At 40.5% G+C, this 26,654-nt stretch overlaps 1 protein-coding gene across 5 annotated transcripts; it reads right to left on the bottom strand.

The window, feature by feature from the left end:
• Positions 1-41: 41 nt before the first annotated feature.
• trip12 (thyroid hormone receptor interactor 12) lies at positions 42-26,654 on the bottom strand. Of its 5 annotated transcripts, none has more exons than XM_071497073.1 (42): positions 26,496-26,654; positions 23,338-23,484; positions 22,767-22,892; positions 21,772-22,559; positions 18,469-18,574; positions 16,765-16,901; positions 16,445-16,528; positions 16,243-16,338; positions 16,001-16,152; positions 15,758-15,793; positions 15,559-15,654; positions 15,368-15,460; positions 15,117-15,278; positions 14,121-14,189; positions 13,840-14,005; positions 13,191-13,308; positions 12,503-12,659; positions 12,206-12,359; positions 11,596-11,824; positions 11,377-11,495; positions 10,597-10,804; positions 9,025-9,125; positions 8,477-8,651; positions 8,184-8,325; positions 7,694-7,885; positions 7,346-7,497; positions 7,097-7,254; positions 6,728-6,801; positions 6,391-6,590; positions 5,690-5,817; positions 5,395-5,546; positions 4,889-5,031; positions 4,587-4,743; positions 4,352-4,450; positions 4,142-4,256; positions 3,716-3,870; positions 3,203-3,367; positions 2,688-2,852; positions 2,447-2,560; positions 2,184-2,278; positions 1,673-1,776; positions 42-1,514 (listed from the first exon to the last, which is right to left on the bottom strand). In XM_071497073.1, exons 2-42 carry the CDS (start codon positions 23,433-23,435, stop codon positions 1,318-1,320), a joined length of 6,177 nt encoding a protein of 2,058 aa, XP_071353174.1. In that variant the 5' UTR covers positions 23,436-23,484; positions 26,496-26,654; the 3' UTR covers positions 42-1,317. The 5 variants fall into 5 exon arrangements, with proteins under 5 accessions (XP_071353174.1, XP_071353178.1, XP_071353175.1 ...); XM_071497077.1 differs by lacking the exon at positions 26,496-26,654 and adding an exon at positions 25,482-25,898; XM_071497074.1 differs by lacking the exon at positions 26,496-26,654 and adding an exon at positions 25,062-25,402.

Here is a 26,654-nt window from a genome sequence, read left to right as displayed (position 1 = left end):
CGATGGAGGGATGGATAAATAAAACTAACAATGATCAAAGATGAGTCAAACAGTTACTTTATTTATGTTCAGGTAAAAACATGAACCTGATGCAGTAAATTATTGCAGATCTTAGAAACCAGCACATGAACGATTGGGCCAGGAGAGCATACAGTGGCGCCCTCCCCTGGCCACAGACTGCAGGTGCACACCACGGTTTGTTCCAAGCCAGCAGTGCAAAGAAAAAAATAATAATAGTCAACTACAGCAAGAAATAAAGACAATATAGAAAATTAAAAAAAAAAAGGTAAAGCAGATATCCCCACCTCAAACAGGGTGTGAAACTGCATATAAACTTTATTCCATAAATGAACTTGAAATGCTATCTGGCCATGAAACGATAAAATGAGACCAGCCAAATTTTGTGCCCAGCTACATTATGTGTTGAGGGTTGCTCAGAGCTTGGTCTACCAACCCTACACATCAGGTAGGGCACAACAGAAAGACACTAAACTCTATCAAAATAGGAGCAAAACAAATTTACCTGATCAACACACTGGTTACAGCTCTTCGTTTGAGCTGAAGCTCTCTATAATAAGGAGGCCAGAACACAATCTCAACTTGGGTAGGGGAAAGAAAAAAAGATAATATGCGCTCATCACTACCCGCATTCAACCAACTGCAACTCTCGTTTTCACAACTTGAAGCAAAGACACACGGGGGGGGGAAGCCGAACCAAAACGCAACACACAAACTGGGGCCAATATAATACAGAACAAAATGCGAACAGACGAACTGAGGGGAAGAGACATGAGAACAAATAGCTATTCTATCAAATGTGTAGAATGAGCAAAGTCTGCAAATTTGTCTGTACAAATGATCTTTGGAGCTAAAGTAAACCTAGCTTGCTCAATGGATACCCCCCGCCCACCCCCACCCCCCCTTCATCCCCGACACCCAGTGACATTGTCCACCACTCTGGAGGAGACATCCCTTTTTTTAAATATCACATAGCAATGCAATTTAAAATGCCACCCAGATGTTTTCATCTTTTTTAACATTACTCAACTACTGATATAAGTTTTACTCTCATTTTTTTTTAATATTTTAAGTTCTGTGAGTCATGGAACATCTTTCCATTTTTTTATTTTTTATATTTTTTTTGAGAGACAGGGGCAGCAAATATATATTTAAAGTCTTAATTTTTCTGCAAGCTGCTTTCTCTAACAAGAAGGCTGTACATGTAGCCTTAATGTATGTGATTACAAAAAAACTAAGAAGGAAGTCATGATTTCATCAATCGCTGTAGAAGGCATTTGAATGTGAGATGTGGAGAGATCAGGAAAGGTGGAAAGATTGCTGGCCCTCGCGAGCTGCAATCAACAGTTTCTCTCGCATGATCTCTATGCTGGAGTAGTCAGGCAGCTTCAGGTAGTTGACGCAGGTCATGACTGACGGGAGGAAGTCATCCGGGTTCTCTGTTGACTCGAACGTCTTCCTCACAATCGTCAGAGGGGGATTCAGGCTCCGGAAACCTGAGGGAAAGAACAACACCAGGTAAACTGCAGTAAACTTGGAGCACAACGTGCCTTCACAACATTTACATAAGCTTTAAAAGTGATCTAGTACTGGCTTATACTGAGTTTTTTTAAATCAGTGATTTCTTTAATTACGTGTGTATGAGGAGACTCACCTCCGACAGGCAGCCTGGGGCTTCCTGTGACGAACTGCAGGAAGAGTCTCTGCTGTTCAGCGTCAAAGCTGCTCAACACCTCAAACAGGAACCGAACTGCACGGCTGCAGGAAAAATGAGATGAAATATGCATGAAGCTTACCCATACCTATAGAGTGTTGTGTTGGGAGTACGACAGAAGCCTGAACCCATATTTTATGGTGCTACACACTGAATAAATCATCATGTTTGGGTTTCCAGTTTTGGATGGTGGTAAACTTGTACAACTATCCATTAATACCCCAGCACTGTTAACTCAGGAAGTAATAAAAAGGTCAATGTTGGACATCACTGCCAACTGGATATGGTGTTTCTGATGTGGGTCTTCTGAGTTTAACAAGATTCAATATTAATATTCAAACTCTCTTGGGGAAAAAAGCAAAATGACTGAAGATTATGTGCCTTGTTGGTATTTTGAGGCCGCTCTTTCCTGTTCACAATTTGTCAGGTGTCATTGGTTTGATCATCTCACCTGTCATGTGTGTAGCCGTGGTCCGGTCGACAGCACTCCATCAGCGTCTTGACGTCCCACGTCTCTGATTTACTGCCACACAGCAACTGGTCAAGCTACAGCAGGAGAGAAGAGACAACAAGCAATTGAAGAACATAATTAATGAATTAATTTATTTATGAATAATTTATGAATATACTTTTGTCAAATAAAATGCAATGCCCCCTAATTAACCAGCCAAAACATTCTACCTAACTCTTTTCAGTTTTCAGAAAACTTCTTACCTCCTCTGGATAGAAATACTGCAGGTGATGCAAGGGGAAGACTGACTCAAACCCTTCCCTAAATGACTCAAATTGTCTTGACACTCCTTCATTTAAAGTCCAGTACACCACCAACTGGAGGGAGAGAAATGGCAGAGTGGTACAAAAAAAAAAAAAAAAAAAAAAAAAAAAAAGATTAACGTTAAAAGGAACAATGGCAGGTGGCAAAAAGTTAGAAACAGAGAGAGACAGAGTCACATACCCTGAGGTACTCCTCCAGGTTGTAGATTGTGACTGGGACGTCTTTGCCGCCCTTTTTCAGCTCAATGTTGGGGAATCCTGGGAGGGTGAAATCCAAACCCAGGTCTTCCACTGAGCAGCCGTTCATGTTCAGGCTCTCCAGTGCCTGCTGCAGGGTCTCCCTTGTCTGACACACAGAAAAACACAGGTTAACAAAGAGACAGAAGGAGAAACAGTGATGGAGATGTGTCTTGTGTGTGAACATATTACTGAAATTCTACAGGTCTTTTTTTTTTTTTTCTTAATCTGCTGATAAAAATGTGTGGCAGCCGTTCTCAGTTCTGCTTATAAATGTCAATTTTGTCAATAGAAACCCATGACTTAACGAGTCAGATGCTTTCATGCATCCAATACGACCACAGCGTGTGAGGAGAGAGGCCCTCACTTTTGATCTACAGGAGCAGAGTGCAGGTGGTTTTCTATGTTAACAGCCAGTGAAAAGCAATCCTCCACAAATGTGAGGAATATGTGCTTTACCTGTGATCGGTCCTGCTCCAGCCTCTTCTTCTGGCGGATAATATCCTCCAGGTGCTGGATGGACTTGGCCACACTGGGATCAATGTTCACCAGGTCATGGGAGCTTACAGACATCTCATGCCGCAGCATCCACTTATAAAACGGCAGCCCCAGGGGCAGGTCCAGCTAGGAAAAAGAGAGGGGGGAAACACATTTCATGAAGTCAGTTAAAGCAAAAACACAATCTACAACACCTGTACATCTATGCGATCCTTTAAATCCTAGAACATGTATAGGGCATCAGTTCAAATCCAGTCGCCTTGGGGTTTGTTACAGACATACAGTGAACTACATAAGCTGCAAAACTGGACACATCTGGTCCATGATGAAACAAAACAAGGACTTGAAATTTTAAAAATTTATCCAACTACTGCATTTCTAAATAAGTTTACTTTAGCATTGGCAGAAGAGAATTCCCAAATGCCTATGATCAGTTGAAAACATGAGCCCATTAGCTAAGTCAGAAGTCCTTACCAGTCTGAAATCCATAATGGCTTTGGCCATTAGCTTTCCTAAGAAACGGAACTTCATTTTGATTTTGGCTATGTGTGCTGGTTTGGTCGTCCTGCCAAATGGAACAGCAAACAGTCCTCTGGAGCTGAACATGTACTTAGTTCCCTCTTGGCTTCCTGTTGGGCAGAGACAAAAGTATGGTCAGAGTTAAGTCAGGTAAAAATACTACATACAGTGTACTGTATACCATCCCATCACATTTACATATAAAAATACAAGCATTTATATTTACATTCAGTACAGTCGTATGAAGCGTGAACAACATGGTCAGTACTAAAATTTTACTTTTAAATGTCAGGTAATGTTACTAATGTCTGACCAATAAAAAAAAAAAAGTCATTATTTCCTATGAATATCTTATGATTCACAGATTGCATAAGGTGGTACCTTTAGGATTGGCCAGAGTGACCTCTTCACCCCTCCACAGGCCAAGGTCGGCCCGCTGAAGCTCTTGTGACACCAGAGCGTAGAACTCCAGAGTCGGGCCAAGACCTGTGCCGACCTGAAAGAAGATAAAAATGAGACTTAGAAAATACTTGCCCCAAAGTGCACTTCTTGGAACAGTTCAGTTATTCAGTTCTTAAAAAACTGAAGTACCTCGTTCTCATACTGAATCTCCAACATTGCCCTGGAGCTGCCAAGGTCCTGCATCACAGACTCAGCTTGTTTAAGAAGCTCATCTCGGTTTATCGTCCTCTGAAAACACAAGAGAGGAAAGAAGGGAAGTTAAATTCAGGTCTACTTAACTTAAAAATCAAAATGCAAAATTATTAACGAATGCATTTCATTAAATGTTACAAGCGCAAGACTTCAGTGTGGGAACACACGGCACCTTTTTCCTGTCAAGACGTGGTGCAACTCTGCTGTCCTGAGAATCTGACTGGTTGATCTCAGGGTTCGTGTCCAGTAGGCGCTGCATGGCTCTGTCGCGATCAAAGGCAGTTACATAGAACAACATCTGCCGGGTATCAAAGGGGAAGAAGAAAGGACTATAAAGAGAGAGAGAGAGAAATATATTTAAGTACCAACTGACATTAGCCAAATATTTCAACATTTGTTTTGTAGTCACTGTATAATACAGGTGTAAGAACAGTTTCTTATTCCTCTCTCGGGTCAACAGTGTAAAACACTTACCAGGTCTTTCCAAGCTCGATGAGCCAAGTAGGGATGTTCCCCGTCATGATGACCAGCGGGTCTTGTAGCTGACGGTTGGCTTTGGCTGTCAGCTTACTGTTAATGAACTCACTGGTAGGGATGATTTCCTTACACACAGCATTCTGCAAAACCACCCAAAATTTTCATGTGATTTTATGTCATGAAACTATAACTGACCATATGTGGATTTGGGACAATAGATTCAGAGAAAGCCATAAACTGGGACAAGATATTTAATTTAATTTAATAATTGAAACAATATTAGTATTGTATAGGTGTATCTGTATAGGTGTATATTTACACAACTATACCTATTTTTTTCACAGCTTTAGTAGAATCACATTAATTATCACGATTAGCCCAAAATTTTCACTCCTAAACTCCATTAACAATTTTGAAAGTGAGATAAAAAGACAACCAGGACAGAGACAAACTGACTACAAGTGACAGCTTCACATCTGTAATTCTTTGGGAAAGAGACTTACATCATACAGGTAGAACCAGTATCTACTGATGGAGTGCAGGACCCTCAGCAGCAAGTTGACCTCTAAAGAGGGGTCATCAAAGGTTATGGTCTCTGGTGGCTCCGAAGTGAGGTATGTCTCTAAGGGATTGATGATGCTGGGACACACACCATCTGGAAGTAATAGGAATCAACATTAGTAGTTAAGAGTTTCTGTAAATAAGATGTTCAGGTACAACTCTAATTTTTCAGTGCTAAACAGCAATACTAAAACTAGCCTGAGAGGCTCCTCACTATGGGATATTTCAGATTCTCACCATGCCACAGCTCATCCTGCTTCTTGGCGTTGCGAGGTGAGGTTTTGGTGGGAGCAGTCTGGGCTCGGCCCCTCTTTCCACCCACAGCATCTTTGCTGCCATCCTCATCCTCTCTCACAGGCTTATACCTTTCAGGAAACAAGACAGGTCATTTTGTCTTTGGATATCTTATTGGCATGTACACCACAGTTTTACAAATCCTTGTGAAACAAAGTACACACTTTTTTTTGGATTCAGCACATAGACATGAGAGATGCACGTGTGTTTTGGAACTTGATCATTTCAGTTCTTTACCTTTGTGACAGGCCTTTGGCTATCTGAACATTTTAAGGAGAAACTGCACTGAAGCCAATTACCTTTTGCAATTCCAACTAGTGGTAAATACAGGTACTTATTGACAGTGCACTGTAGAGTATATCTCAAAAACTTAAATAAATATAAATAATATAAAATAAATACGCATGGCTGGACACCACTAGGTAAATGAGATAACATTTTTATTTGACTGACCATTCAAAGACTGCCAAACGAGATTAAAACAACCATATTCCGAAGAAAAAAAAATTGTCTGTTTCAAATATGAGTGACAGTCAAGGGAAAGAATGTTGCAAGATTCAGAATAGAAAAATGAAGAGGTGAAGAACTCTAAGAAAACAACAAAAAAAACAAAAAACAATATTTTTTCAAAAAAGCATTTTTACCATATTGTGTGCGTTTTGGTCCAGATGCCAGCTCGCCCAAGAGGGTTTGCCTCATCGTCCGTCGACTCCCTTTCTTCTTCTGCTTGAAGACTGTACTGCCGTACAGCCTGGTACACTGTCATATTGTATGGTAGCAGGTGGTCACCAATGTAGAACTGTAGTCTGTGACGCACACTGCCAGAATTCAAGAACTGCGCCGCCTGAGTATCAAGAAATTACATATGGTGTATTAATAATATTAAAGTTATAGTTATAAGTTCAATACCAATATTCACACAAGATTGTCTGCTTACAAATAAAAAGATAAGTCTTATTTGACATGAATGGACTCACATACCAATGATTCATCTATTTCATCATCTGACCCATCATCATCACTGTCTTCATCCTCTTCTCTGATTCGGCCATATCCTGTAAAGACAAGATCAAATTGGCAACCAATCTGAGCAGCCAACTATAAAGACAGCTAAAAGGACAACTTTTTAGGCATCTGGACAATGTGGACGTAAAAGAGGTGCCTCAAGAGATTTAAACTTAACCCCGGTGTTCTCAGGTGGGAAGCTGGCATGGGATCAGCATGAACATTAAACCAAGTTGCATATTTCTGGTTGAAGTTTTCCCAGTTTGAAGGGGTGCCCCAGTAATCCCATCTGCATTAAAACAGACATGTGGCAGTCTCTACAAATTCTCCAAAACTATGACTCACCTCTGACAACAAGATATCTCTCAATGGCTTGCACCAAGGCCAGGGGATCTATCTTCACAGGGCCGCCTTTCCACTGTTTAACATTAGTGCAATCTGGGTGTCTCTGCAGCTGACACTTAAGCTGATGTGTGTTGAAGAACTTCAGTGCCTGAGAGCCCCTGGAGAGAAAAAAATCATCCAATTATACAAATGTATAACAAACAGTATAACTTAAAGTGATTAGATATACAGTTATGTAAAGCGACAGACCTGCTGCCATTCCCATTGCCACTGGGAAAGTCATGCACTTTGACAGGGAACTGCTCCATTTGGCTCAGACAGCTGTTCATCTTGTGCACCAGTGCCAAGTAGGGCCCATTCTCTGCCGGGTCTAAACGACCTACAGGCTCCATTCCTGGGACCTACAAGCCACATGGTACAGGATAAAGAGGTTCAACAGAGACAACAACAGACAGCAAATATGGAGTAGATTACCAATCCTCCAATGTGTGTGAACAGCATACACCCTCCAAGAAGACACAAGCCACTGTGTACCATATGCTGAACTTTAACAGTTTAAATATTTTAATTACAATACATGTTGTTCTAGTCTCTCACCGGACAGCCAGCGAACACATTGAGGAACCTTTTGAGCCGCACGTCACGACTCAGCAAGTCCCTGTCGCTGTTGGAGGTCAGGTAGACCAAAAGCTGCTTCACAAGTCCACTGTGCTGGATCTCAAAAGACGACACATCAGATTCTGATACAATACTGGAGATCTCCAGGAGACACTCCACACCACCATCCACCTGAGAAATGGGAACATAGAAGAAAAATGTCTCAGTACTTGCATGTAACATTTTTCTATACAGTGAACTTTAGCCAAACCAATACACTTTCAGTATCTATAACTCTCTTTCCTTGTCCAGCTTGCATTAACAGGACTTACAAAAGGTTTGACGTAACAGTTTAATCAATTTGAACTGTTTCTACAGCGATTTCAACTTTAAGCACAACCTCTAAAACAGCAATACATGGCCCTAAATTTGTTGGTAAATGTATTATTTCATGCTTGCTGTTCTGTAAAGGGGTGAGTGCATATTTTACCTGCAGGCTGAGCTGCTCAGTGGCTGTGCAAAGTCTCTGGAGTACATTCAGCGCAGGGTTGCTGCCATCCACATTTTCAGAGTTGAAGTAGCGCTCCACAAACTTACTCGCCTGTTCTTTGATCCAGGCCTTTATTTTGTCTCTGCAAAACAAAAAAGAATGATTACATACAGTGTCTGATCATACAGATGATCATCAGATGTACAGATAATTAATTACAAGAAAGAGTGCGATTTGGATAATATAGAGGTGGAAAAAGCTAAAACGTTCTCCAATAAAACTCATCATCATACCTGTTATTTGAAATTGAGTCCTTGGGAGGTGCCCGTGCCAAGCCACTGACCCCCGCTGTGCGTGAGGGCTCTGAGTTGGCATTGTTGGTCTGGGCACCCAGCTTGCCCCAGGTCTTGGGATTAAGACTGGCCAAGAAGGATGATTTGGGTGACTGAGTACTTGTAGGGCTCTTGGCTGTGAAAAACCCAAAAGGTAGATTAGGAGGGAATCTTTAAGAATCTAATCAAGACCAGAAAACGCCATTTCAGCTCATGACCACTCAAATGTTCCTTCAGGAATCATTGACACACCTGGCAATGTTGAACCATTTGATCTGCCACAAGTTACTGAACAGAAAACAGAATCTGCTGTTAACCTTGTAATTACAAGATGAAAAGTTCATTGCTCAAAGCTAATGCAAGTGTAAGCTGGCTGGTAAAAGTCAATTAAATACATCTACACAATAGCTCATTGATATGAAATATATAAAACTGTAAATTTGGCAGCAATAATTTTTTGATGTTACTGTAAACATCACACACATAGTGACACTAACACTTTAACCTACCCTGATTGTCTACTTTATCATCATCTCTTGGAGGGGAGTATTTGGGCCTTCTTGGCCCTCTTTTGGGTAGTCGTTTCCTCTTTAGGACATCACTTAACCGCCTTGGTGGAGGAGAAATTAATTAATATAACACTCTTCCGGTAAAGAAAATATCTCTTTACCCGTTCAAAAACATACATACAATAACAACTGACAAACACGCATAAATCAAAATACACTGATAAAGAGTAGCAAACATTAATTGCTGAAAAAACACACTGGTACCACCAAATATGCTTAGATTTATAACGTGGCGATACAACTTTATTCACATTGTCGGTCCATGTTTTTATCCACTTTCCCATGCCCCCTCTGTGGACAGTTTGTTGAATCACTGCCTTGTCTCAGGCCCCTTATACAGGGCTTAAGACTAACAGTGTCCCATTGTCCCAGGGACGATAGACAATGTGCTTGGGACAAACAGATCTTCCCAGGAACACCTCTGGGACGAAAGGAGATATATAATTTTTCATATACATGTTTTAAACTCAACACATGTTCTCATGCTGTTACTGTAGTTATCATGACCAGTGCGAAACCTAAAATGTAATGGTGCAAAATTCATAACCCTGGTCCATCTATCCCCACAGTCGTGGCTTGCTGGCAGGACCTCCCAAATATGTTAAGATCCACTGAAGTTCATTAAATTTTTATAATAGGAGTGCCAAATCACTGCAAGTGGTGTTTTCAATTTAGGAACACATAGCTTAAGAACCACATCACAAATCTCAGTTAACAGAAATGTAAGAAATTTTAATGAACAAGCTTTTCTAAATCATCTCTCTGGCAAAAACATTCCTTTCTGTTTTCAACGACAATCCATCTTTTAAAAAGATCAGGGTGATGAAAATAGATCCAATACATGGTTTTCCCCTGAACTATGATTGTTATTTTTGTCTATAAACAAAGCTTGGTCCCTCTCTAGACATCACATTAAGACTGAAGAGGAATCCCACTGGGTCTCATTTTGAAAAATTAGAAATAAATGCATGTCCTCTGTGAGAAAAACAAGATCTGAACAATCTTGTTGCCTCCCTACCTACTCATATCGAATTTGATGAGGTTTTTACACAATCGTAATGAGATCTGTTCTGCCTTTAACTGACATTTCGCAGCAGCTGGGCACATTTTTGACTGTGAGAATAGCTTCTGTTTGTATCTGCTTTAACTGATTTGTCCTTATCTTTTTTTTGTATCTAATTAATTGTATTTATATATAGCTGTTTGACTATTTTGTACATTTTAAGTAATTTAAACTGCGATTCAACAACAATGTGAATGAGGACCACCAATCAATGATTTTTCAAGTTTAACTTAAGGAAATATATTCCAACACAAATTGGGGAAAAATAAAATAAAATAAACAAAATAGGACCAACTGTTTTTAGGTGCTTCAACACAGGATACAAGTGCAATTTGTGTTTATGAGATTAGTTTCCAGTGTGACACTTAATTTGGGCCTGAGATAGAAAAGTATTTTTTAAATACTTCTATAAAAAGCCAAACCAAAGCCACATGTGGCCATAGACTCACCCCTGTGGACTGAGGTCGAGTGAGTCGTCCATGCTGTGCTGGAAACTGGGTGAACCCAGGTCTGGAGTTGCATTATTAGTAGATGTGGTGGATGCAGTGCTGATGGTGGTTGTGCACAGACTAGCAGTACCACTAGGGCAAGCCTTAGGAGGGCTAGTGACTAGAAAGCTCTCAGACTCTGCAAGGTTCTTCACCTGGTGCATTACACCTGAAATGGAAAGGAGAAACAAAGGCATTACAAACTGTTTTTTAAAAAAAAAAATAACACAACACTCAGCAACTTCTTGCCAGTTTGACAGCAGTCACTTGCATCTGTATGAGGAGTGTGAATCAATGTGAAATACAGGCAATGCAAGGGGTAATGCACTGGAAAAGAAATGCCAAGGAAAACACTGGCAGAAGTGCATTTTATTGTCAGGATTAAATGTTTACAAACTGCATTAAACCACTTGCCTCATGAACTGTTAAGCCTTAGATAGTGGGCAAATTATGTTTTTTCTACTATAGAATGGGATCTCTAGTTGATTCTTTATTTTTTGGGTGTGTCTCAAACACTTAAACTTTTACTGTTTCCATGTGGAAGGATGCAGCTTTCAGCTATAAAATTTCCTGACAAAGATTGGCTTATACAAAAAGTAAGAGGCTAATAAGAACTGTACAATACCATTCATCTCCAGAACAGTTTAGAAGTACATGAGGCAACCATTAGACTTTAAATCACTGTAGTTCATTGACTGAGGTGAGCAGATAAGGTGGAAAATGAGTTTTCCAATACACTACCTTCTCTTCTGAAATAGACACTGAAGACATCAGGCAGCTTTTGCATGAGGATCTCAGCCATCTGCAGAGAACCCACTACAATCTTCAGGTCCTGGCTAGACAGCATGGAGGCGATGTGACTGTAGAAATAACACACAAACAGATAGGAGTCAATTTACTTTCAGTCAAAAAGTACATTCGGCAAATGTTAAAAGTAGCCCACAGGTGGGTCAATGTTACCTGGACACAGCATGGTTCCTCAGCACATCCTTCAGCAGCTCTGCATCAGCAAAGTAGATGATCCTGAGGATGGCTCTAAGGCACTTGTGTCTGACAGCAGGGCCAGCTGATGAGCTGTACACCTCATATAAGACCCCAAACAGGGTTTTGATAAAGCACTTTGCCAGTTCAGGATCTTCCTTCATCAACTGGGCTCGTGCATCTTCTCGACGAACCTCCTGGTGACTCCCTAGAGAGACAGTGAACAGATAATTTTTTGCCCCCTTCACACATCAGGTGCAGCATCAACACATACGCAAATGGACAAGATTCAACAACAGACTGACTGGAGATTGCTGTTGACTGCTCTGTCTCATATAAACCAGCTGTAATCTCTAGTAGTAAAATCTGTGTGATTGAAGTCCAGTCATTACATGCATGCAGTTTGTAAAATAACATAACTAAGTATTATATTAATTACTTTTTTTGCCCTGGTCACCATTAGAATTTTAACTGTTGAAATGACAGGGGCTGAATGACTGATGCTCATGACTGTTCCTCGACAAATGTGATAAACTGGTCAAGTCACCTTCATAAACAAATACTCGCAATGTGCCAGGACCTGCATTACCTGTATTGGGGTTTGCAAGAGGATTTGGTTTCCTCTGGATACCGCGTGCTGTTCCTGTGTCTTCATTTATCTGCTGCATAGAGTTGAAGTCAATTGTATACACACGGCCCAAAGTTGACAAGCTGATCTCATCCTCTCCATTCTGATGGGCTGTCTGTGGGACCAGATTATCACCAGATACACCCTACATTAGTATCGCATAGTTATGTACGTAAATCCTGCCACATTGTAAAGTAATGCATTTGTCACAGATTTTGAGATTTCCAAAGATACAGTTGGTATCTGATGCATTTATACCTCAATGATGCGGCTGTCAATGCGGTTATAAGGATGCCATAGTCCCCGGTCATCCCTCCACTGCCAGATCGCACCCTCAGTCGTCTGGGCGCTACCCTTCTTCAGCATTACATCAACTGCAAAGATGCCCTCTCTAGGCAGGCAGGGCATCAGCTCACTATGAGAAGAAGACTGGTTTCAGAAGGCTACAGCATTCTGTTTAATCTAAACTCAGATTAATTGCCATCAAGAGAAATGGGTTTGACTTTGAGTTTTACTGAGATGTTTCTGAGATGTTTCACCGACATGACATGCTGTTTAATTAACAGACTGTGCTGTGGTATGACTTAGTAGGTGTGCCTACAATAGGGGCTAACAAAAAGAAATTACAACTTGTTCTGGGGATTAATTTGAAAAACAACCTTTGTATGTCACTGTGTCCTACATGCAAAGTGCTCAGCATTATTTTGGCTGTAATTGGAGACCACTGAAAAAAATGTCTTTTAGTTCATACAAAACATATATCTCATGTTAGGTTGTAATGTAGAAGTGCAAAATATAGAAAGGGGAAATGGGAATTTAGGAAATTCATACCAATGACCACTGCCATGAAAATATTAATGTTGACTGACTACTGTGGCAAGAACATTTTACAGCAGCAAACCTAACCCATACAATACTGAACAGAAGGCAGGCAAACAGATGTTACCATATGAGGGAGGTCAGTTCATAGAGCTCCTGGGGGCTCCGGGGTACCAGTTCAATCTGTTCCTGGCAGCTGCCATTTGATGCACCACACAAGAGGAAACGCAGAGTTTCGGCTATGTCTGTTTATAAAAGGTAACATAAAGACATTTCTGTTGTTAGTTGGCCTGTTGCATCTTCAGCACAGATTATTCCTACACTAATGCTACAATCTGTTTAGACTGAATTCAAAGTGGATTTTAGAAGCAGTCCATGACATGCAAGTCAATGTGAACAGACAAGAATTCACTCTAGATGGAGATAATTAAGGAAAAGATTTGTCTATTTAAGTTGACAATGTGTTGAGGTCAACTACATCATATCTAACTTAATGTATGTGTACACCTGTACACACAAACACACAAGGTTGATAGATGTTGTTAGGTAGCTACAAGGTAAAAATGAGGGAGCCTATATGCTATATTATATATTCAAATAACACACTTTAAGAACAAAATCTGCATCTACTGGTAACTATTCCATTTAGTAAGTACAACAATGCCTGGTGCAGTGAGTACATAGAGTACGACCGTGTATGAATATGTAAAACAGTAATGACAGGGGAAAAGTAATAAGTGAGTTGCAAGGATGTGACCCATTGGAGGGCTACTCACTTTGCTTCATAAGTTGGACTGCCAGGCAGGGGCAGTTAGAGCACATAAGGGAAAACATGCGCACAACCATGATGAACATCCCCGAGCTAAGTACGGGAGGGGTCACTACCAGCAGCTGCTGAATGTTGGTCAACAGGTCCCGTGACGCCACCTCCTGCAGCAGGTTCTGTTGATTTAAATATAGACACATATGTGCACATTAGGGGGTGTGATGGTAAATGGGGAGGACAATGCAGAAAGATCAAACATCGTGTTAAGTCTTAAAAAACACAGGTACAAACCTCTTCATGTTGAAAGTTGTCTACCAGTCTGGCGAAACAGAGACAAGTGCTTTCGACGGATTTCTTATCCTAAAAGTGTTTTAAATGAATATAAGGTTAGGTGAATCTTTCTTATAAATTACAATGAAATAAAATACTATATGAAGCATGGTTATGATACGGAGGAAGATCATACACTCAAGTATCCAGGTGAGCTCATTGTGCTCAAGTACAAATTTTTGAATGAGTGCTGGCAAAACATTTTTGTGCCAGTGCTGTTATGCAAATGTGGCATTAGGTACTCCTCAGACAAACTGGCTACCATTGTTAATTTAACTCCTGAAAAAATTAACTCTGCACAATTAAAATCTGACCAGAAAATAAAAGATGTGGTGCAACTTCTTTTACAAACTGGACTCAGACAGAAAATATGAAAGTGATTACTGTATATGTGCCCTGACTAACATGCTCTTGCAGCTGTCTAATAACAAAGATGTCAATGAGATGATCTTTACTATAATATCAGCTACATTAATGCACAAAATATGTCTGAATTTCTACTACACCATATAAAAAAAACAAAAAAACAAAAACAGAAGTTTTATTAATCTGCATTTAAATGGACAACACTGCCAGACACCCCCATCAAGCAGGAAACCTTAAGTTTTCCCACATTGTTTCTCCCATTAGTGCTAAATGCATATGGGATTCTGGCTGTTTGAAAAACAGAAAGTTTGAATAAGTGTGAAAACTGTGCTTTGAGCAGGCTACTATGACTAGTATACATTTTTTGCCATATCAAGTCGCATCAAACTCTAGTCTTTCTCACCATTGATGATATTTTAAGAAAATTAACTTGCTTTCTTACTTTTACCCATGTGTTTACTCTCAATTTCACTTCTGGAATGTGAAACTTCTTCTTAGAGGAACACCACCAAGTGCCACTTGACCCACAACCCCGCTGTGATGGTGTTGCATTTTGTAGTTCATTGTTCTCAGACATGGGCAGAAACATACCTGATGTGTGAGTCTCTGAGTCAACAGTGGCAGAGAATCAGCAACGAAATGGAACTCATCTGGAGTTATGCTCTGGCAGCAGTTGGCTGCAATGGCCAAGGCATTCCTCTGAGCATTGATGCTAAAGAACTCCAGGTAGAGGAGGCAGTCAGCAAGCCCACCCTGTGAGGGATGAAATTATGGCCGTTATTGTGGTCTATAATTGTGCCTAAAAGATTTAAGGATATGACAAAAAGAGTCGCAACACTTACAGCCTGCAAAATGGCTTTACTGTGTCGCCTTGACAGCATCTCCAAGGCAGTCAGGGCCTGCTCTGCTACGTCAATGAATTGGATCACCTGAAGCTGCATACAAGAAGGTGGAACAAGGTATTAGCATATCAAAAGGCCACCACTGCGAATAAACAAGCGATTAGGGACAGGCAGAGAGCACAGTGTCTTACCTTCTCCAGGAAGACAGGAATAGCATCGACCACCACAGCAGAGGATCGAGGCAGTGCCTCCATCATATATGTGAGTGCACGAGAGGCATGATTCATCTGTGTACGCAGATAAAAGGCAGACACAAACCCAGTGGCATTACAAAGATGAATCAAACAAATGACAACTACATGTTCAACAATAGAAGTTCTTCATACTCACAATATCAAAGTTATGCTCCATTTGTAACAGTGTAATCTGTGAAAGAACATTGATATTAATATGGAATCATATCAGTGGTAAATCAAATATTACACAGTCAATGTTTGACAAAATAATTTTCATTTTATAGGAATTGTAGATTGTCCTATTGCACAAAGCAACATGGATACTATTTTAGTCAGCTAATTAAAGTCTAGGTGAAGTGCAGCTACCATAAATACAGAAGGAGGTGAAAAGACTTACCAAAGCAGGCACAACACTCTTGACAGGGAAACCGCCAAGTGTCTCTTCATTGCCCATCACCAGCAGCTGGCACATCTCAATAGCAGCTTGGAGCTGCTGAGACTCGTCGCCTGTGGCCTGCAGGCCCTGCAGCAGTTGCTGAGCCTTGGAGCCTGAAAATAGGGGGCAGAATTTCTCAGCTGTTATCTAAAGCTTTCCAAATGTGAAGAACACTGATGCAGGGATAAGAAGGTTGCACTCACTGGCTCCACTGCCTATGGTCCTGTGAAATAGCTGCGACATGCGGGGTCCCAGAGGCCCGAAAAGATGTGGGGGGAGACCTCTGGCCTCCAGTAGGGCTACGAGGACAACAACAGCAACGTTTAGAGATCAACTATACAAAAGTAAAGGTAAAACTGAGGGAGAGAGCATGTGTGTGTGTGTGTGTGTGTGTATTTAACATACCTTGAAGCCTTCCCATTTCAGAGTCATCAGACTCACTCTCTCCAGACGTGGTCATGCCAACTGCTCCAGCAACTGAGCTTGAAGCTGGACACAGAAACAGACTCACAGTGAAACTTAAATACGCCAGGTAAGAGAACAGTCTGTCAACTTGGGTACTACTTAGTTGATACTACTAAGAAAAAGCCTAAAACTCTGTAGGCTTGAAAAGGTTTAACCCTCAAGCAACTTCATGGAAAGTTTTTGATCATCCAAAGGTTTGACTTCCCATTGCAGAAATAGGTATTTTACTTGCAAACAAGAATTAAAACTGGCATAAGTACCCGAAGCTCCTTGTGATGCCTCATCAGTGCGAGCGGCTGACGAGTTGGCCCCATCCTGGTTGTTGTCGGAGTCGGCCATTTTCTCCTGTCGGCGAGCGTCGGCTGCCCCGCGCTTGCCTAGGCCTGAGCCCCGCCGACTGTGGTACGAGTTAAAAACAGATTGTCAATGAGTGACAATGCAGTTATCAAAGAATAGTACATTCTGCGTTACCACCCCAAGTCAAATAAATACACAGCAGTGGTTCCCCTTGATATTTTTTCATGCTTTATATTAATGGCTACACTGTTGTGAATGTTGTCATCCAAAAGTATGAGAATCAAATGGGAGATGCATTTAGACTCCTGCAGATCTATGCTGCTGTTCCAACAAATGCCTAGCCTAGATAGCCAAAGCTTTCAAAGTTTGAACTCAGGGTTGTGGTAACCCCACCTCATGTTCTACGGGATAGCAGGAATCAAAACAGTAACACTGATTGGTGCAAGTGCATCCAGGTTTGTACCTGTTCTGATGGATACTATACAGTCCAAAACACCAATTATTTATAATTTATAATCTTAAACATCTTCCTGGGTGTGTTCAAGGTCACTGTTCATACAACTGATATTTTCAGTGGATGATTCTGCTTTACAGACAATGATCACGGCATCTAAGTCCACCCAAGGCTCTCCCCTGGATTTCTGAATGTGGTAAGGGAAGTAAATGTGAGTAATGGTTTAAACAATACCCTGCAGTTATATTATTTAGTGAAAGGGCTTCATCAGCTGAGACAGTACTGTCCTTCAGTGTTACGTCCATCAGGCTGATGCTCAAATTCATTTTTGCCATCTTGCTTTGAAATTTAGCTATTATCCTGTGATGGTGCCTAGGTTGATGTGGAGTGGGATTTTACACAGAGAACAATAGGTGAATTGCTGGCATCCTATAAAAAAATAAATAAGGGCAATTTTTGCAGTGCACAGCTTTCACTGTGCCTTCAACATCAATAAAGGATACAATCACTGGGCCAAACAAAGCTTAAATTAGCTAAATTACAAATCAGTTCACCTGATTTGGAAAAGATAATATGAAAGCAGCTTAGTTAAACATCAACATTTCAAATAGCAGCAGTTGAAAACATCACTACTGATGAAATCAGAAGATCACAAAGCATTTTAGAGCGAGTGTTACATAGAATCAGAATCAGAATCAGAATCAGAATCAGAATCAGTTTTATTGCCAAGTATGTTTTCACATACAAGGAATTTTTTTTCTGGTGATAGTGTCAGAAAACTAGGTCTGAGGCAAAGGTATTGGGTCTTCAGCAGGACAATGACCCAAAGCAATAAGACAACAGCATAAAATAATGCTAGCAATGAGTCTTAACTATTAAATCCCATTGAAAACATTTAGAGAGAACTGAAATCTGCCATTGCAAAAAGGACTCCTGCAAACTTACAGCTTTCTTTTGTTCAATTTGGAGCAATTTTTTAAAGTATTGTGGTTATAAAAATCCGCTGTTATAGCTTAAGATATGCAGAATTCTGTACTTAATTCAGGACTGAGAAATATTTTTGTTTGTAAATGTTGGAGTTATTTTCAGGGCTATAAATTGTGGATCGCTGAACAATGAATTTTACTGAGGGGCATTTATGATATTTAGTCTAACCACACTGATTTGCACATCATGAAACAAATGACTACAAACAAATTACTGTGATTTATACCTGGTGCTGGCACAGGAGCCCGTGGTCTTCTGGCGTGTGCTCCGCCGAAAGCTGGGGAGCTCTGCTGGAGGAGACTCGCTGCGCTTCTTAGTGGATTTCCTCAAACCTAAGGTGGAGAAAACACCATCACTGGTATTTTTTTTGACAACATAAATCAAAACCACTTTGATATTTGTATTAATTTATATACCAGATGATTTCAAACATTTGTCATTTAGTTACCAAAACAATCATAGGCATTCACAGCAAATTTCACCTTGTATTTGGGTTGAATTATCAAACACATTCTTTTACACACCAACATATCTCCATAGCATAATTATTGCTGATAGGTCTGTGAAAAATGTTGGTCCATCAAAGCTGTTAGAGCACAGATTGATGCTGAGTGTTACTTTTCAATATAGTAAAGGCTCTAGTGTTGCCTGTTTCGAGCCCTGTACCACTGACTAGAAGGGTATTAATAGTAACCCAACTATGGCACTATGACAGGACAACCTTCATGCTGGATCCATGACTCATAATTCAGTAGTATAAAAATAAACATTTCAAAAATTAAGACCACATGAATTAAAGACCTAAGAATTATTATTTATTTGTTTATATTTAATTTGACCATACCTTTGTGGCCCACGTACTATTGAATTATAACTGGTCAAACAGTAATAAATCTTCACACACATTTTCTCAACAAGTTTCACACAGATTTCAAATAAAGAGGAAATTATCTAAAGTTTAATGCAATCATAAATAATTTCCTGTTGTTGAAGCTGCAGTAACATTACTAATCAACATGATCAAAATGACATTGTGCTAAGGAAAGCCATACAGGGTCACTGGAACACATCAACAGCATTGTATATGCTTACTCACCATTACAGCAGAAAGTAACAGAATCAACGTGTACAAAAAGTTATTACAAGCTGTCAGATGAAGATATTCCAAGAGAGATGAAGTTCTTTCCTCTTGACAGAAACAGCGTCTGAGCCCTTCCCTGCCCTCAAACATACCCCTGGTCAGCTGGTGGGCCAACACGCCAAAGCCAACTTAGGAGGGGTCTCTCCATTTTGGCCCAAAGCCCATGGCATGGAGCCCACCTGAGTTTCTATCCTTTCACCTGCCCAGAACAGCCTGACCTCACACTGACCTGACAGCTTAGACTCACTTAACCATGCACACCAAATTTCTACTGTAATATCCCTGTATCTGGCCTATTGTTCCAGTAATTTTTCCCCTCTTTACACTAGGGATGGTTTTCAAACGTCAATACATAGTGCTGACCAAACGGTGGCTGTAGCATTGCTTGTTGATAATTGTCAAGTACCAAAAATTAGGAAAGTTGATGCATTTGATAAGTTTAAGTTTATTCTATAAAAAGGGTTTTTACTGAGCAAAGTGTGGTACCTGTCCAAATATTTTGGTATGGGTGCAAGAACCCAGCAGATAAAATTTCAGAACAAGTTTAGAATATGCCAGAGAGTACTGACAACAATGTAAGTTCTCCTTATCAGATGTTATCTTTATGTTATGTTTTTATGTTGAAAAACAAAAATCAAACAATATATTACCATAGGATTTACACTCGCAAATATTGGTATCGGTGGCAACCTCAAAAACCTGTATGGAACTGACTAGAACTGGTACCAAACTTAAGCTTTTGTACTACCAGTTATAGAAATTTTTGAAAGATAATTGCTTAAAATTCATGGTGACAATAAAAACCAAATGCTAACTTGACAACATAGCTACCTGCCCAACCCCAGAAGATCAGAACATCTTACTGAGATCAATATGCCACCAAACACCTTATGACAGCAGCAAAGAACCAAGTTAAATTGCTCGTATAATAACTCAGCATTCAGAAGTTCTGCATTCACAGTATTCATGAGTGCAGCCCTTGGATTAATGAACAAGTCACAAAATAAAAGTTGGAGAAGTTAAAATTTTCCAGTTGTTACTGAAATGTATACGGTGTCATGTCCCAGTGTTTTTGAAAAAGCATAAAACAAATAAATAATAAAGATTAAAAAAAAGGAATCATGTACCCTTAAATCCCAAATTTAACCTAAATTTCCCATTCAGCAGCCAAACATATTTGTGGTGTTCCGTCTACAATGGAAATGAAACACTGGAAATGTGTTGCATTTGTGGGTTGCACCTGTAACCCACAAGTGGGTTGACAACGACTTTCAAAGCTTCATTTACTTCCATTGCTGCAGGAAAGCTATAAGTTAATCGATTTTTTTTATCCATAAAAAAGACCTGTTTTCTATTAAATTTATAAAACTTTTCAGTTTTTGGTGACCTAAACTATTTTTTGTTGTAACGTAAGCAGTTTATCACTACCCTTTGTACAATTTAAGCTTATACACTGGACTTGAACTGCTGAAATTTCAATGAAACTGGAAAATTGGGGGTGTTCTAAAACTTTTGACTGGTAGTGTAAATACCACAATAAAGACTATTTTACTGGAAAGTCTTTCTGAATTTGACTAAGAGTCCTGTGAAATTATACATTTTCTCCACACTGATAATTGAGCGACTAGAAGTATTTATGTATTTCACTGCTCTCCAGTTTCAGGCTACAGATACTTTGGTCTGAAATCTGAGCCAGGTCACCAGCTCAGTGATGTCCACACACAGCACATGTGAACTGGACATGCTAGTCAAGACACACACATGCTGTATTGTATGCATGTCAGAGTGTCACCAACTGTTTGAGTTACATAGATACCTGGATAAAGGCTTTATGAAATTTTATCCCTATGTGTAAGCAATGTACACTCCTATTTAATCAAAGGCTATGCATTTGTCTGTATGGCTACCTCTGTGGTGTATATGTGTTGTAATGTGTCTCAACTAGGCGGCAGTTACAAATATATTTGCTCCCAGCAGTTAAGGGTGATCTTTTGTAACTTATGCTGTAATACTGCTCAGATCACAGGTCCTGTGACATTTAATCCCAGAGGTGTAACCTCCAACCAAGCACACAAGAATAATGTGCTGACCCTCAACAAGCCAACCATTACCCTGTTTACACCCCTCTATCTTTTCATGCGATTACCAACCATGACATAAACTTCCCTCCACCATACTAAATCCCTTCCATCACTAAAAGACAGGTAAATGAACTCAAATATGAAACACTATAGAATATTTCTGAAATGATAATTCAGCACTAAATAGTGCTGAAATACTGTCTAAACCAAAAGCTGTTAAAAAGAGATGCTACAGCTAAGACAGTGAATAATATGAGTGATTCTACAATGAATAGGGGGAGATCCACACACAGTTAATGTGACTCACTTGCTAGTTTAGCTTGTAATCCTGATGGCCCAGGTTTGGAAGTCTCAGTTTTGGAGGATCCGGGCAAGGACAGTTTGGGTTTTGGCAGGTTGACTTTGGGGTTAAAGCGTGCTGCCCACTCAAATTTTGAAGAGCTGGCAGATTTGGCCTGCTCCTTGTCACGGGTACTACGGCGTGGGGAGGGGCTTGAGGCTGAGCGAGAGCGACGTGCCTTGGTCTGATCTTTTCCCTGTTTGACTCGAGCGCCCTGTGTGGTAGCGCTATTGGTGCCTGTGGTAGAGGAAGAGGAAGAGGTGGAGGCAGAGGAGGAGGAGTCCGTCACGTTGCTACACCCAGCTTTGGCTGAGGCGGCTGATTTAGACGCCAGCTTGGTGGGTTTTGCAGTTCTGCCCTCAGTACGATTGGGGAGGGACCCAGCGGTGCTACTTAGACCGGGGAGAGAGTCCGCTTTCTTCCGTTTCTGGATTGGTGAGGCCCCAGCGGACCCGCTCTTCTTGCTCTGACCTCGACCTGACGATGCAGGTGGTTCTGAAGCAAGTGATCGCTTCTTTGACTTAGCTTGGCCTTTCTTGGTCTCTGAGGTATTATCTCGGGGTGGTGGGAGCGATTTGGGCTTCTTGGCAGGGGTCGGTCCAAAGGTACTGATTTGGTCAGGAGCTTCGCTTCGCTTTAGCCCTCGTGTGCCTTCACTCTTTGACTGGTGGCCTGGTCGTTCCTGTTCAGATGTCCCTGCAGCCTCTGGGTCGTCTTGCAACACAAATGAAGCCACGGACAGAGTAAGACCGCTTCTGCCAGGGAGCAAGAGGGACAACAAAACACAATCTTAGGAAATTTCTGAAACCATAAAAAGTGATGACTTACAACTCTACATTCATTGTACTCATTCAGATTTAGAAAAAAACCCAAAGGTGTACAATCAGTATGACGTTATTGGATGATGTACAAACCTTACATACACAAACATACATTAAGCACCAAGAAGAGAGGAGGTGTACCTTCTTGAGCTGTGCCCTCTGGACTGGCCAGTGGCTGTGCTGGCTGTGGCTTTGGAAGCCTTAGAATTAGGTCTTCTACTTTCAGGTGGGGAATTTGCTTTGTGTTTTACCTGCTCTGACTGCAACCTGTAAGGTTGGAAATTAAAGAGCAAGTGATAGTGTAGGTTTCTGTAATTAAGCCACATAAAAGAGAAACTTGATCAATCCCCAAATCAATTTGCTTGACTACGTCTGCATTTCCTCTGATCATTAACACCTCTTGAGTAGAATGAAAAACAGCTAAAATTAGTTAATCACAATTTGACTACAATAGACAAACACAAGATAAGCTTCCACTTTGATCAAAGACCTTTGTGCATTCAATTTTTCAAATTTCAATTTCAATTTACAACACACAAACACCACCCATGAACTAAGAACAAACTTCCCTCTACTAAACAGCCCTCCTTCATTGCTCCCTTTAAGAAAGCCCCACAAATGTCCCCACAAACTATGATTACTGCCTCTTACTTTGAACTGAGATTCTAAATTCAAAAATTGGATGATAATTTTGTAAACTTGGTAGACTCACCTTCCCGCGACTGTATGGTCTTGTGGCTGGGCCGCAGCAGTGTTCCTCTGTGAACGGCGCAGTGACCCCCCTGGATTGGAATTAGGCCGGTTGGACATTGGCACCTCTCTCCTGAAGGGACATACCCTTTCTAGACACTACCATTCACTGCAATCAGAGAGAAAGAAACCCCATCAGAATACTGACAAAATGCAATGGTAAGCCTTGTATCTATGCTCTCCTACAACAACTGGTTGTGGCTTCAAACAGGTTGCTGTGTTGTAGGTTGCACTTTTAATCTCAAACTAACCCATCTAACTCTATTGAGATGACCAGGTGCACGACCATCTCAAGATACAAACTCTCACCAGAAAACAACTGGCCCATACTACTACAGACATGCAAATCATAGTTGATACAATTAAAAAAACAGAGGGCTAAGACTTAAAAATCCATACAGCTGAGTTTATGTTCTCAACACCCAGCACTTTCGACAGTTTGAAAGTCCCCAAGTAATGTTCACAACAAGGTTTACACTTATGTGAACCACTCACAATAAACCATTGACATTTAAACATTAACATAAATCTTACAGTCTGTATCAAATTACTATATAATGGCTTTAAGAGACAGCACTTAAAACAGTAGTGTCACCATGTATTATGAGTACAGTACATTTGTACTTTACTTTTAACCACTTGGCATTCATTTATCCTATGACCACTATCACCATGTTCATCTTCATCATCAGAATAACACTTTAATTTTAACCCCTTGGCATTCATTCATCCAATAATCACAATTACCATGAACATCTCAATCATCAAATTATCACTTTACAATATTAATGTAACACCCTGAGAATCCACTGAGTAATAATGAGCAAGGTCACAGACAAATCTAAATAAACCTACCATGGGGAAGACAGCACATCAAACCAAACACACAGCTCACTCAAAGCTTCACTCTTTTTTAAAGAATATTAACATTAGTTGATATTCTTTAAAATGGCCATAACATTCCATAACATTTGGATACCTGATCAAAAGAACATGTTGTTGGGGAAGTTGTAATTATCATTTAAGACAGGATATGAAAGAAAATGTGTTTTACATGAAGTATAAATTATAACATGACTGATATGTTTTGAACACACACACACACACACACATACAGCTGGATGATTTTATCAATTGATACACTGAACAACTAATTTGCAACCTTAATACTTCTTGCCAGCTTGAAAAGGAAGATTATGAATTTACCCATTTAGTTAGGGTTTAAATCATGATATCATTGTTCATAAAAATACGCCACACTTGGCAAGCTCACAGGGCCATTTTAGGCCTGCACTGACAGTGCATCCTAGTCTTTGTTTATTCGTCCATTCTGACAACTGGTGCATCACATTTGAGCTTTATGTGATTAGTTAACCACATCAAATGATCGGCAGCTTGAAGCGCTCGCAGGTCCAAAGTTTCTAATACTACACCACTAAACAGGCACGACAGTGTCCAATTTTTATACCCATGGTTTACAGAGGCCTGTATTTCTGACGTAGTTGTCTACCACCACCGACTAGCATGTTTAGCTACCCATATCCTAGCTAGTCCTATACATTTTGACAGTAACTAAGTCGTATCCATATCTTTCCAAAACACTGCCACAACCCAAAAGCGAAGCTAGTAACCAGTTTATACTGAATATTATGACAAGAAAATGCTAAAAGGCTAGTAATTACATACCAGAGAGTCGTTAAAGTTACGTTGGCTAACGTAGCAGTGGCTCCATGGAAATGCGTAGTTGGCGTACCGGTGTGTCACCCTATTTAGCTCTCCAACCAAACGCACTGCCAAAATCGAACAGCTACCTTGTTAGTAACTTGTGTGTGGTATGAAACGGCGACATTTTTACCGAATGCCCAAGACGGGCCCCTTAAGTGGGAAATGACGAATACATTCACTCAAGATTAGCTACACATCGAAAATGGCAGCATCGGCTGGACCGTCTCTCGAAAGCGGTTTAATGTAATATAGCTAGCAGGCTACCAGTAAACCAACGTATGCTAACTTGGTATTCTCACTGCCATGACACACTGCTCTATGTCTGGCATCTTATCAAGTCTGAAAAAAAAAAATACACGTCTCGCACGCAAGTTACCTCACCTTCTGTGCTGTTTGATGGGTTGATTAAATAAAAAATACACAGCTGTCAAGTCGACAAGCAACCAGACATATCCAGTGCCACTCTTTTAGGAACTGTCAATACGAATGTGGAGTACACAAGTAGAGCTAACTAATGTTAGCTAGCTATTGAGGATCACTAATGTTTTCTAAGCTGACTTAAGGCCAATGCCTGCCTCTCACTCCAGCGCTTGCTAGCGTTTAGGCTAACGCTAATCAGACAGAAACAAGTTAAGAAATAACAAGCAACGTGTCAACAAAGCGCATACTTCCCAAACAGAGTTCGGGTGAATGAACAAAATAACGTCGAGCATCCTTTTTAGCTCCCGTTAAGATGAGAATGATAAGTGTGAGGCTAATTACTAGCAAGCTAACGCTATCTTTCTAACGCTGTGTTTCTTCAATGACCGTACATTCACCAACAATAAGTGGACAAAAATAAACACTTCACTGTGAGGTATACAGATTATTGTTCCTGGTGGGTATTAGTAAATCTAGCTGTTAGGGTGACAATAAATCCCAGACTTTATACCGAATTTGCTTCTGCGGGCCAGTCACGTAGATGACGTTTAGCGTTGTCAAATCAAACAAGAGCTATAGCTATTGCCAGCTAGCCTTGGCATGCAAGCTAATTAATATTAGCAAGCCTTGTTGTCGCTGCCTAACGCTTTGCCACCTCGACAGGATTGGGATTTATTATACAAACGACAGCTTCGTTACAACTCACGAATTCAGTCGTTTTGGAACAATTTTGTTAAAATTTACAAGTTGTCTAGCGTGCAGCTAGCACATTAACGCTAGCTAGCAAAAAGAAATGGCCTCTGATACCTTTTAGACACAAAAAAAACAGGAAAGCAGGAACGGGATTCGAGATATTTTCGCAACACTGAATCATAATTCCTCCGATGTATTTCGATACTGAATAACCTCGAAGGTCCAAGAGACCGTTGGTTGACATGTCACTGAAAATTTCTACCTTTTGTATAATGTTGTTACCTATTTGTTCCAGTGTTGTAGTTGTAACAGACAGTGCACCAGCTCCTCTTTTCTCTCTCTCCCCCTGCTACTTTCACATCAGCTGAGGGGCCTGCAACTGCAGTATACATCCGCGCGATTCATCCGCTGAGGAACTACTTACTTCTAATTTTTTTAGCT

This window comes from Trachinotus anak, unplaced genomic scaffold, assembly GCF_046630095.1.
Source record: "Trachinotus anak isolate AG129_WGS33_773 ecotype Australia unplaced genomic scaffold, CSIRO_AGI_Tana_v1 ptg000014l, whole genome shotgun sequence".
Classification (NCBI taxonomy): Eukaryota; Metazoa; Chordata; class Actinopteri; order Carangiformes; family Carangidae; genus Trachinotus; species Trachinotus anak.
The sequence above is the reverse complement of the archived record's forward strand: the minus strand, read 5'-3'. Positions and strand labels throughout refer to the sequence as shown.